At 39.4% G+C, this 11220-nt stretch overlaps 2 protein-coding genes across 3 annotated transcripts in view; one reads left to right on the forward strand and one right to left on the reverse strand.

Annotated features, from left to right (window-relative positions):
- Positions 1 to 7690, reverse strand: part of snap47 (synaptosome associated protein 47) — a 90115-nt gene extending 82425 nt beyond the window's left edge. The window contains exon 1 of one of the 2 annotated variants that reach the window (XM_048188078.1): positions 7442 to 7690. The gene's annotated coding sequence lies outside the window, so the exon portion shown is untranslated. The remainder of the gene's footprint in view (positions 1 to 7441) is intronic. The other variant, XM_048188079.1, reaches the window with a different exon arrangement.
- A 65-nt stretch (positions 7691 to 7755) lies between these two features.
- Positions 7756 to 10574, forward strand: jmjd4 (jumonji domain containing 4). Its single transcript, XM_048188080.1, has 4 exons — positions 7756 to 8426; positions 8887 to 9052; positions 9202 to 9327; positions 9678 to 10574. The coding sequence occupies exons 1-4, from the start codon at positions 8174 to 8176 to the stop codon at positions 9988 to 9990; spliced, it is 858 nt and encodes a 285-aa protein (XP_048044037.1). The 5' UTR covers positions 7756 to 8173; the 3' UTR covers positions 9991 to 10574.
- Positions 10575 to 11220: the final 646 nt, after the last annotated feature.

Here is an 11220-nt window from a genome sequence, read left to right on the forward strand (position 1 = left end):
GGGGCTGAATGGTATCGGGTGACGGGCCGCCAATCGGGGGCCCGTGCTCCGGAGAGAGTGGAAGAGGAACTTCGCTCCTTCTTAGAGAAGGTAGAATATTCATAGTGTTCGCCATAAGAATAGCGTTTTGCATGGACGCAGCACTGGGCCCAGTTAGTACAGCACTGAACATATCTCCCACACCCGGAGCTGAACGAGGCGGAGGGGGGGGTGGAACGAAAGAGCTTTTGGGGTGGTCCGGCCGTGGCGAGTCTTTGCCCCATCCTCTTCCTTCCTGAAATATCAGGAGGGCTTAGGAGGCGTCGGGTCCAGCGTAATCTTAGGCCGGGGTCCCTGACGTTGCCTCGGGAAGGAGGAGCGCTTACGATGGCGCTGTTCCTTGGGTGGTGCTGCCTGAGAGGTAGAGGGGGCAGTTTTGTTCTGCTGAGCTGGTGCAGACTTGGGGCGGCTGGAAGCAGACGTGGAGCTAGGGCGTTTAGGCAGGAAGTGTCGCATAGCCTGAGATGACTTTTGTGCTGCAGTAAAACGCTCCGTAAAGCCCTCTACTGCTGGCCCGAAGAGACCAGAAGGAGAGACCGGGGCATCCAAAAAGGCCGTCTTGTCCATCTCCTTAATCTCGGTCAGGTTGAGCCACAAATGGCGCTCAAGCACGACCAGGCTGGCCATGGATCGTCCAATGGCCTGAGCTGTGGCCTTTGTGGCACGCAGGGCTAAGTCAGTGGCGCTGTGGAGGTCACGGAAGGCAGGTGCATCGACGCCGGACTCATCCAGAGAACGGAGGAGCTTCGCTTGAAACACCTGGAGAATAGCCATGGCGTGCAGCCTGGCCCGCGGACGTATATGCTCTGCCAGCCAGGGCAGAAGTGGTCCTGCAGGGCTTGGATGGAAGGGCCCTCTTAGGTTTTCCAACCCACAGCCGTGGGGGGACAGAAGTGAGCCGCCACCTCTTCGTCCAGGGGCGGTAGATGCTCGTAACCCTTCTATTCAGAGCCATCCACAGAGGTGAGAGCTGAATAATGCGTAGTACATAGGCGGGCAGAATACGGGGCGCGCCATGACTTCGTCAGCTCGTTGTGAACCTCTGGGAAAAACGGTGCGGTGCGATGACAAGGGGCCTGGCGGGAACCCGGCAGGAACCACTCATCAAGCCTGCTCCGTGATGGCTCCTCTGGCGGAGCCCATTCGAGGTCCAAAACCTCTACTGCTTTCGAAAGGATGCGGAAGAGCTCGGCATCCATACCCGGCTTGCAGTCAATGGGCTCCAGCGAGGGAAGGCGGGCGGGGTAAGAATCACCGGCCCAACCTTCAGATTCAGAGGCCGCGAGAGACATGACGTCATCAAGCGGCTCGTCTTCAGAACCGCCAAAAGAGATGAGGTCGCTCGCATCTGCCGAGGGACGCAGCTCAGGGCGGGAGAACAGGACGGGGGACTGCTCTCTCGGGGGAGAGGGTGAGGCACGCGGGGAAGCCGGCGTGACGTCATCCAACTCCGTGCGCTGGGCCGCTCTACCCCGCCGTCTCTTCCTAGCCGGCTCGCGGGAGGAAGAAGACGGGAGGGCGCGAGCGCAGAGAGGCGAGACTCGTTCTCACAGTGAGAACACGAGGTCCCGGTGAGCGCGGCCTCTGCATGGGGTCTGCCCAGGCAGCCGACGCACTCACCGTGACCCTCGTCGTCATGCAGAGGGGCTCTTTCCAGGCGAGCTTCTTCCAGGCGGCGAAGGCTTCAGCCGGAGATCAGCGAGGAGTGATGTGAAGTTGTCGCTGAAGGAGAGAGAACTGAAATCCTATGGCGAAACGCCCGCTTATATAGCCCTAAACCCCGCCCATTTCGGCGGGAATATTCGCGCGCTCTGTCGCCATAGGTCGCGCAGCTATGCCGCACCGTCATTGGTTCAACAACTTGTCTATGAGTGAACCAATGACGATGCAGTTACACTGCGTTATTGAAAAAGGCTTCAGTAACGGGGAAAAAGGAGACCTTTCCCCATACACAGTACGAGTGAAGTATCGAAAGGGAACCTGTCTTTTCATCCCTGAAAACAAAATGAATAAGTTTTATTAATTAATATTTATTTAGCACAATAAATATCTTTGACAAATGCAAAAAAATAAAAAATAAAAAAAAATCTTTAATATTTTTATTTTTTTATCATATATTTAATGATAAAATGTGAAAGACATGAACAGATTCAATAGCCTATAGCAGATAAACACTTAATATAAATATATAAAGATAAATTTGTTCACCACATCATGACAGAAATATCATACACTCGCCATATACACCTTCTGTTGTTAAATGTCTCATTGGCTTAAATGCATGTTTCACTTGTTCAAGGATTTGCAATGACTAAATACATGTAGGCCTATATTTTGACATTAATGCCCATACCTCCGTGTATTTATACCATTTGTCACAAGTTCACAACATGATACAGAAATAATATCACATACAGTCAAGGGAGACATTATACTATATATGGTTACACATTTATTAATATATTTTCAAAATTATATGGTTAAAAGTATTTGTTTACAGTTTATATAAATTAGTTCATGCCTTATGGACTAACAAATCATTTGTATTATCCATTAACATGGTAATTAAAAATCCTCATTGTACATCACGATGTCTTACACATATATGAACAGAAAAGTGACTTTATTTAAAAGTATTGTTATTAAATATTGTAGACATCGATCCGATCAAAATCCATGTAAAAACAACTTATATTTAGCAAAAGAAAATGACATGTATGGTAGAGCAAATATGACTTAAGCCCCGCCCCTAACTTCCGTTCTGTGGCTGCGGTCTGAAACTGCTGGTGCTGCGGGTCTGCAGCTGGATATGTCTCTCAAGGTGCGTTCCATTCGACCGCAAGTGGACTGCGAAGTGGACTTCACAGGGTATTTCGCCATCTTAAGTGAGATTCCATTCCGAAGGGAGCGAACATGTTCAGTTCGAAGGGCACTACGAACGGCATAGGGAATAAGGGAACATCGATACATCACTTCACAGGAAGCAGAGAGATAAAATCACCCAACTGTCATTGCGCACCGCGTCACCAGTCAGAACTACGATGGAGCAGAGCCGTTGAAAGAGTTTTTAAACGGCATTTACATTTGAATTTTGAGTATTCATAAATTTTGTTATTATTATACAAACGAAAGTATGAATGGTTATGGCGATTAGTGTATTTGCATATTTTATTGTATGAATAGGCATGACAAAGTAAAAGTGTTGAAAAGCAGCTGAGGCTCTGTCATTTTTTATTTTACTTTATTTACCTCAGAAGTGTTTACTATGTGGCTGCGCGTGCAAGCGCACGAGATGAGACCCAGACCATGGATTAAGAATACATTTATACAGTTAACCAAAATGAGAATTTATTTTCATATGGCATGAGAGGCTACAGCTTCAATGTTAAGAGTCAATTTTAAATTCAAAAGTAAATTATAATATCTATTTATTTGTTATATCATAATCTGCGCGACACCGCCGTTGACTTTCTTTGATGACGTTTGTAGTGTGTTCCAAATGAGCGATTATTGTCAGCGAAGTCCACTTCAACGGATATACCGTGCTCAGGGAGTAGGGAGCAGTGAACACTGCGTAGGGACCCTGTCGAATGTAACGCAGCTTCAGACTTCACGCCTCCGTTTTCAGCTCCTCCCCGCCTGCACGCTACTCTCGCGATCTTTGGTCTCACGAATCTAAAATTTGTTCCGTGGCAAATCGTTTAAAACTTTATATATTTAGGCTATTTAACTTTACTGATGTAGCCTACTAAAGCGCTGATTTTGTACGCTTGACTGAATTGTTTGATTTATTTCTTATTGTATATCCCTACACATTTTTATAATGGCTATTATTGATCATTAAAACTGACATTTAACAAAAAGAGACAGGGTTGTGTTTTGTTATATTACATTTTATTACAGTGAAGATAAGAGTATGCACATTTGTTTAATATTTTTGAAATGTAAACAAAAAGAGGAAGGGTTTAATATTTCGTTTTGTTATAAATAATAGGCTATATGCAGACATTGAAGATAATCAATGATGCCTGAACCATATTTGTGAGGCTATTATGTTTTTGTTTATTTGTTTTTTAAATAAAACGAAAAGAGGCAGAGTGGCGTTTTATAACACATTTCGTTTTATTGTTGCCTAAAATATACACAGATAACCGGAGAAGCCAGAGCGAGCTGAGTGACGTTATCAAGTACGGTGCTGTGCCATTTGCAGAATCGCAAGTCCGAGCTTAGCGAACTTAGTATTGAGAAACGCCTCCTGTTTTCCCCATTCGGTTTGATTAGTCATTTCTTTTACCTGTCCCCTGTTAATTACCCCTCAGTCTTCGTCCGTTCTCGTCTGTTTTGCATGGTTGTGTTCTCCCTATTCTCGATTTTGTTTATTAAATGCTTTTTCTTGGATTCCTGTTGTGCGATTCATTCAACACTCACGTTCCGTGACAATAGTTTAAATTTATCATATTTCTTTTTTTAAATAATGAAAGTACATATTACAATAGTTATGTCTTATTGTTTGATATTTATATTTAGCAATAAAGATGATTGTCAAATTAATATATTAGCACACAATTTTGGGCCAAATTGTGCAGCCCTACAAACAAGCAAAACAAACCTAGTATTGTTTGTAATTTTCTCTATTCATTTGTTTTATAAATTGCATTTTAAATCGCAATTAAGCAAAAATAAATAAATAAATAATAATAAAAAAAAATATATATATATATATATATATATATATATATATATATATATATATATATATATATATATATATATATATATATATATATATATATATATATTATTTAATTTATTTTTATTTATTTTATTTTTTTTCCCCCAAAATCATGCAGCCCTACTGTGGATTCCTTAGAAGTTTGCTGGGGCCCCCTAGTGGACCTTGTCCCTTGGTTGAGAAGCACTCATTTAAAGGTGCCCTAGATTCAAAATTTGAATTTACCTCAGTATAGTTGAATAACAAGAGTTCAGTACATGGAAAAGACATACAAACTCCATTACTTTCTCTTTCTTATGTAAATCTCATTTGTTTAAAAGACTTCCGGAAAACACGCAGATCTCAACATAACACCGACTGTTACGTAACAGTCGGGGTGTACGCCCCAATATTTGCATATGCCAGCCCATGTTCCCAACATTATGAAAGGCATTAGACAAGGGCAGCCAGTAACGTCTGGATCTGCACAGGTGAATCAACAGACTAGGTAAGCAAGAACACCAGCAAAAATGGCAGATGGAGCAATAATAACTGACATGATCCATGATAGTGATATGTTTAGTGATATTTGTAAATTGTCTATCTAAATGTTTCGTTAGCATGTTGCTAATGTACTGTTAAATGAGGTTAAAGTTACCATCGTTTCTTACTGAATTCACGGAGACAAGAGCCGTCGCTATTTTCATTTTTAAACACTTGCAGTCTGTATAATTCATAAACGCAACTTCATTCTTTATAAATCTCTCCAACAGTGTAGCATTAGCCGTTAGCCACGCATAGCCTCAAACTCATAGAGAATCAAATATAAACATCAAAATAAATACTTTACTCACATAATTCGAAGCATGCATACAGCATGCATGACGAACATCTTGTAAAGATTCATTTGAGGGTTATATTAGCTGTGTGAACTTTGTAAATGTGCTGTAATATAATCGAGAGCTCGTGTGGCAGAGAGCACGCAAATTAAAGGGGCGGCGCGCTGAAAAAAAAATCAGTGCATAGTTAATGATGCCCCAAAATAGGCAGTTAAAAAAATTTATTTAAAAAAAATCTATGGGGTATTTTGAGCTGAAACTTCACAGACACTTTCAGGGGACACCTTAGACTTATATTACATCTTGTGAAAAAGCATTCTTGGGCACCTCTAAAACGGAACTCAGTAAGATTTGCAAAGCTCCCCCCTACAGTTTCCTTCAGTGAATCACACTGTCATAAATACTCCAAGCGCAGCTCTGGACTACAACGACTACAACGCTCACCAGCGCAGTAGTTTTGCAAATACAGTACAAGAAAGAGGAGGTGGGTAATTTGCAAATACAGTACACTCGATGGAGTTGGGTAATTTTCGAAATTGTCTTATAAAGTCATAATATATGTTTATGAATTACCGTAAAGCATTTTGTCACTCTCGCATGAACGTGAACATGAGGCGAGATTGTGTCGGGTCGATGAAGCTCAACTTGCAAGTGCTGTATTCTGGCGTAGACGTGCCAGAGGTAGGGCTGGGCGATATATCGCATGCGATGGTCACGTGCATTTCGTCAGTAAACCGGTTCCCTGATTACCACTAAATCGCCATCACCTGCTTTCAAATGGAGCGGCATTTAATAGACAGAACCGTAGATCACTGACAAGTCACGCAATATCGCGTTCATTATCGAAGGCGATTCATCTGCGATAATGAACGCGATATTGCGTAGCTTGTCAGTGATCTACGGCTCTGGCTGTATATATCGCCCAGCCCTAGCCAGAGGGGGTTAGTGCTCGCCTCAAACACACCACTACAAGTCAATTAACCATCATAAGGACTTAGAAAACTATTTATGAAGGTAAAAAAAAAAAAAAAAAGTTACTTAGTTCTGCTTTAAAGGCTTAGTTCAAACAAACATGACCCAAAATAGCATGGCCAAAATTGTCTTTTCTCTCATCATCACCCTCATGTCATTCCTCATATGGTTTCCTTTCTTCTATAAAGCACAAAATGATTTTTTGCAGAATGGATCTCTTTTCAATAAAATGAACAGAACATATTTTGTGTTTAACATAAGACAGAAAATTTTACAAGTTTAGGACAATATGAGGGTGAGGACATATTTAATATACTTTTTATGTAGATAGAAGTGTCAGATGACTACTTGCTAATATACTGTACATATATTCAGTTCTATTAGAGGGCCTTTGAGTCAAAAAAAGTTGAAAACCACTACATCAGATCATGAAATGCCTGTAGATCACATTAAACTTATTGCTCCAGTTTCACAGACAAGGCTTATCCTAAACCAGGATTAGGCCTTAGTTCAATTAGGACATACATGTAGCTTTTATAAACGTTCACTAGAAAAAAACATTACTGGTGTACATCTTGAGACAATGGTACTGACATATTTTAAGACATGTCAGTGCGAGTTACATTCAGTTAAAAAAGCTCAAACATGCATTTTAGTCTAGGAATAGCTTAAGCCTTGTCTGTGAAACCGGGGGCTAGTGTTAATGTATTTGATTGTGAGACATGAAACCAACACAGTACTGCAATTTACACATTATTTAAAGACTTAAAATCATTTGCATTTATTTTCACAAGTAGTTCTATATGCGCAGTAACAGTAGGTGCCAGTGTGGTTGGCAATACATGTAACGTAATAAGCAAAAACATGATTTATGTCATACCTTTATGATGAGTTTGACTTTCAAGTGACAGCTACAGTAGGTTGTGATGTAAATCAATCAATAAGATAAACAATATCCCTTCACATCGTAAAGGGATGATTTTAATGTTTTCTGCAGGTTCCCTGCCGCGTTGTAGCTTTATATATCTGAACTAATGCTGAACGCAGCTGAAATTACTTGGTGCGCTCATGTTTACACTCCGACGTGCAAAATGAATGATTAAAGATTCCGCGCGTATGGCGATGGAGCATCATATATGTCTAGTTAAGAAAATAAACATTTAGTTAGTTAGAGATAATTAACTGATATTTAATTAACTTTTTATTTTGTTACACAGCCCATTCTTTACGCACGAACACAAGCCAATCACTGAGTTGGTGTGCACATGTTTTTTTTTTTTCCGGTGGGCAACTGGATAGCCATGTTCCAAACCTAGCGCAGAAACACACAATTATTTTCGACTTATAAGCATGTAGGAAAGTATTATCACTTCGTATCGAAATTACGCGTAAGCTTGACGTTGGACCGTCGAAACATTAGTTGTGCTTCTACAACCTAAATATAACCACGCAAACCGATCACTAGAGAGGAATGGAGCTGTTGAAATGTGTTCTGTTGGCTATATGTTAATATTAACTTAGACTTAAAGTTTTCATTAAGGTTTTGTTTTAATATTATGACATATCAAGCATGTTAGTGAATAAACAAGACTGAGCTCCTTTCTGACATGTCATGGATAGGGAAACCTTTCATAACTGCTGCAGTTTGGCCAAAATGCCCAGGCAGATCCATCAACAGCACTGCTCCTCTCACTTCATTGAGTACATAGAGAGAGATATACCTTACTCTAAATTCTTCAAGAACTACCTGATTACAAATCAACCATGCATGTTTTCCAAAAGATTCACAGAAGATTGGAACTGCAGAAAAAACTGGGTCACGATTGATGGAAAACCAAATTTACAAAGACTTCTACATGAGTTTGGTGAGTAACGAATGTTTTTTTTTTTTTTTTATTATTATATTTTATTATACTTGCATTAACATGTCACACATTATAGGTTAGTAATTATAAATAGGCTCTGCTACAGCTCTAAAATGTAAGATAGACCAATGGACAAGCTTATGATTACAGTAACTGGGCATAATATTATTATTATTATTATTATTATTTTACATTCATTCATTCATTCATTCATTTATTTATTTATTTATTTATTTATTTAGCTTCAGTAATTTTAATGTAACATTTTCCTAAGGGTGATTTGAAACATGTATTTTGCATTACTGTTGAATTAATTGATTATTAAATTGACTTAATGAAAAGACTGTAAGATCATTTTGTTGTATATTAGTGAATATAAATTTTTGAGCCAACCTATGTCCTATGTATTACTATGTCCTGAATATGTTATATCCTTAAATAGCCTCATTTTATTATGCAGATGAGACTCCTGTTCCTGTTGCAAACTGCAGTGCAAAAGAATACAATTCCAACCCGAAGCAGATCATGCCTTTTAAGGAGTTTATCCAGTACTGGAGGGAGTACATACAGAATGGGCATTCTTCACCCAAAGGATGTCTTTACTTAAAGGACTGGCATATGCAGAGGTGCAGCTCTTTAAAAGAATATAACCTAGGTTATTGCACAATATGTGCTAGTTTCGAATGTGATGAATAAGATTAGTTTGGAAACGTTTTAGTAAAATCAAAGAAGTTTATACTCTCCATAATGTCACATATGTTTATGTTCATTTTAGGAACTTTCCTGAGCATAATACTTACAAGAACCCAATTTACTTCTCCTCTGATTGGCTGAATGAATATTGGGACACAACTGAAGTAGATGATTATCGTTTTGTCTACATGGGACCTAAGGGGTCATGGTACTGTATGAATCAATGTCCACATACAGTTGGGTGTAAAAGTCCACATTGAAAGTCTGATCAGTTTTGTATTTTGAAAAAATATACAACAAAGGAACATTATGATGTAAAGTGAAGAAATAGTTATGATTCTGCATTATTTCCAAGTAATTAGCACAAAAGGTCAGATTCCATACTGTTACTTACTATTATATATGTGCTCAAACATACTTTGTTATATTTAACTCTTTGTTAAATTTAGATAAATTGGTGTGCATTGACATTTGCAGAAATATGTCAAGTTAGCTACTTGATGAGCTACTTGTCATTCCTTTGGATGTCTATAGTAACATTTTTGTTCTTGCCTCTAGGACACCTTTCCATGCAGACGTGTTTCGCTCTTACAGCTGGTCTGCCAACATCTGTGGACGTAAGAAATGGCTCCTGTACCCTCCAGGCCAAGAGGAGTTCCTCCGGGACTGTCATGGCAACTTGGCCTATGATGTAACAGCACTTGTACTTCAAGACAAAGGTCTGTATGCACAGTTTGAAGAGGCCTGTCAGCCTTTAGAGATCATTCAAGAAGCTGGGGAGATAATCTTTGTACCTAGTGGTTGGCATCATCAAGTTTACAATTTGGTAAGTAATAATGGTTTAATGGTGTCCAAATATAAGATGTACTAGAACAGGGGTGTCCAATCCTGGTCCAGGAGGGCCAGTGCCCTGTACTGTACTCAGAGGTACGTGATTGCTTAGTACGTTGCACAAGGAAGGAGAAATACAAAAACACAACAAAATGATCATAAAAATAATACATTTTATTTGTAATCCAAATCTTCAGAACCCATATTATTGTGAGGAACACACCCAAATTCAAGCCTTTAACCCCTGATCTTCATCTCCATCCTCAGCAGTGACTAGAAACATCAAATCCCACACTTATGTCAAGAAGCAAAACAAAAGTTTGCATCAGCAATATCAAATGCTTATTGGCTCATTTGATATGATTTTCAGTGCTTATCAGCTTAAATTCTGCTCTGAACTTCACACAAAAATATTATAAACAGACTGCGAATGCAACACATCATCATTTGAACATTTCTGCAAGTCATTCCATGTCAAATCAACTAAATTTCGGATACTTCACCAGCTCAAATTTTTGATTGTTAATATTTTTTTCTGAAGAAAGACAAAGATAAATAGTTATGAAAGCCAAAATATTAAATGTCATGGATGTACATTTACTGAGTAATCCACTATTTTGTAGAGGGGTTCAAAATGACAATTTTCACCTGAGATTTGGAGCCTGCTTACAGGGGGATAAAAAAGTCTTTAAAAAGATGGCAGCATCATTATTTTATTTTTACGCAGAGATTGGTAGGTCTGTTAGTTAAATCTGTTTACTTTAGCAATCTTTGTTGCATTATTTGCCAACGGTGTGTTTTTTACCCCAAGTTTGCATACCTGTTACTCAAGAAGTATTAAAGATACATTAATGTCCTTTTTATATTTTGGTTTTTAACAAACATTTCATCTTGGTATCTTCATTTTAAAGGCCCCCATATGGTACAGCTGGTGTGTGGTGCCGTTGTACTGTGACTGCCGTCGCATCATCCAAGTGGATGCTGCACACTCGTGTTGGATGAGGAGAGACCCTGATATGATTGTAAAGTGCTTGGGGTGTACAGTAGTACATATGAAAGAGCTATATAAATGCCTCATTCATTCATTCATGGAGCCTCATTAAGATACCCATATCTATGGGATTGAACCATATAGACCTTAAAAATGAAGATTCCAAAAGAAAAGTTTATTAAGAATTGGAATCTAGAAGGATGTTAAGATATCCTTAATACTTTTTGTTACAGTCATGCAAACTTTGGAAAAATATTTATGGCACTCAGACAGGTATGT

This window comes from Megalobrama amblycephala, linkage group LG4, assembly GCF_018812025.1.
Source record: "Megalobrama amblycephala isolate DHTTF-2021 linkage group LG4, ASM1881202v1, whole genome shotgun sequence".
In the NCBI taxonomy this organism is placed as follows: domain Eukaryota; kingdom Metazoa; phylum Chordata; class Actinopteri; order Cypriniformes; family Xenocyprididae; genus Megalobrama; species Megalobrama amblycephala.

Coding starts and splice junctions, on each gene's coding strand:
- jmjd4 (XM_048188080.1), top strand. CDS start 8,174: ATGGATAGGGAAACCTTTCATAACTGCTGCAGTTTGGCCAAAATGCCC. Junction 8,427..8,886: donor AAGACTTCTACATGAGTTTG/GTGAGTAACGAA, acceptor TTTATTATGCAG/ATGAGACTCCTGTTCCTGTT. Junction 9,328..9,677: donor ATGGGACCTAAGGGGTCATG/GTACTGTATGAA, acceptor TCTTGCCTCTAG/GACACCTTTCCATGCAGACG.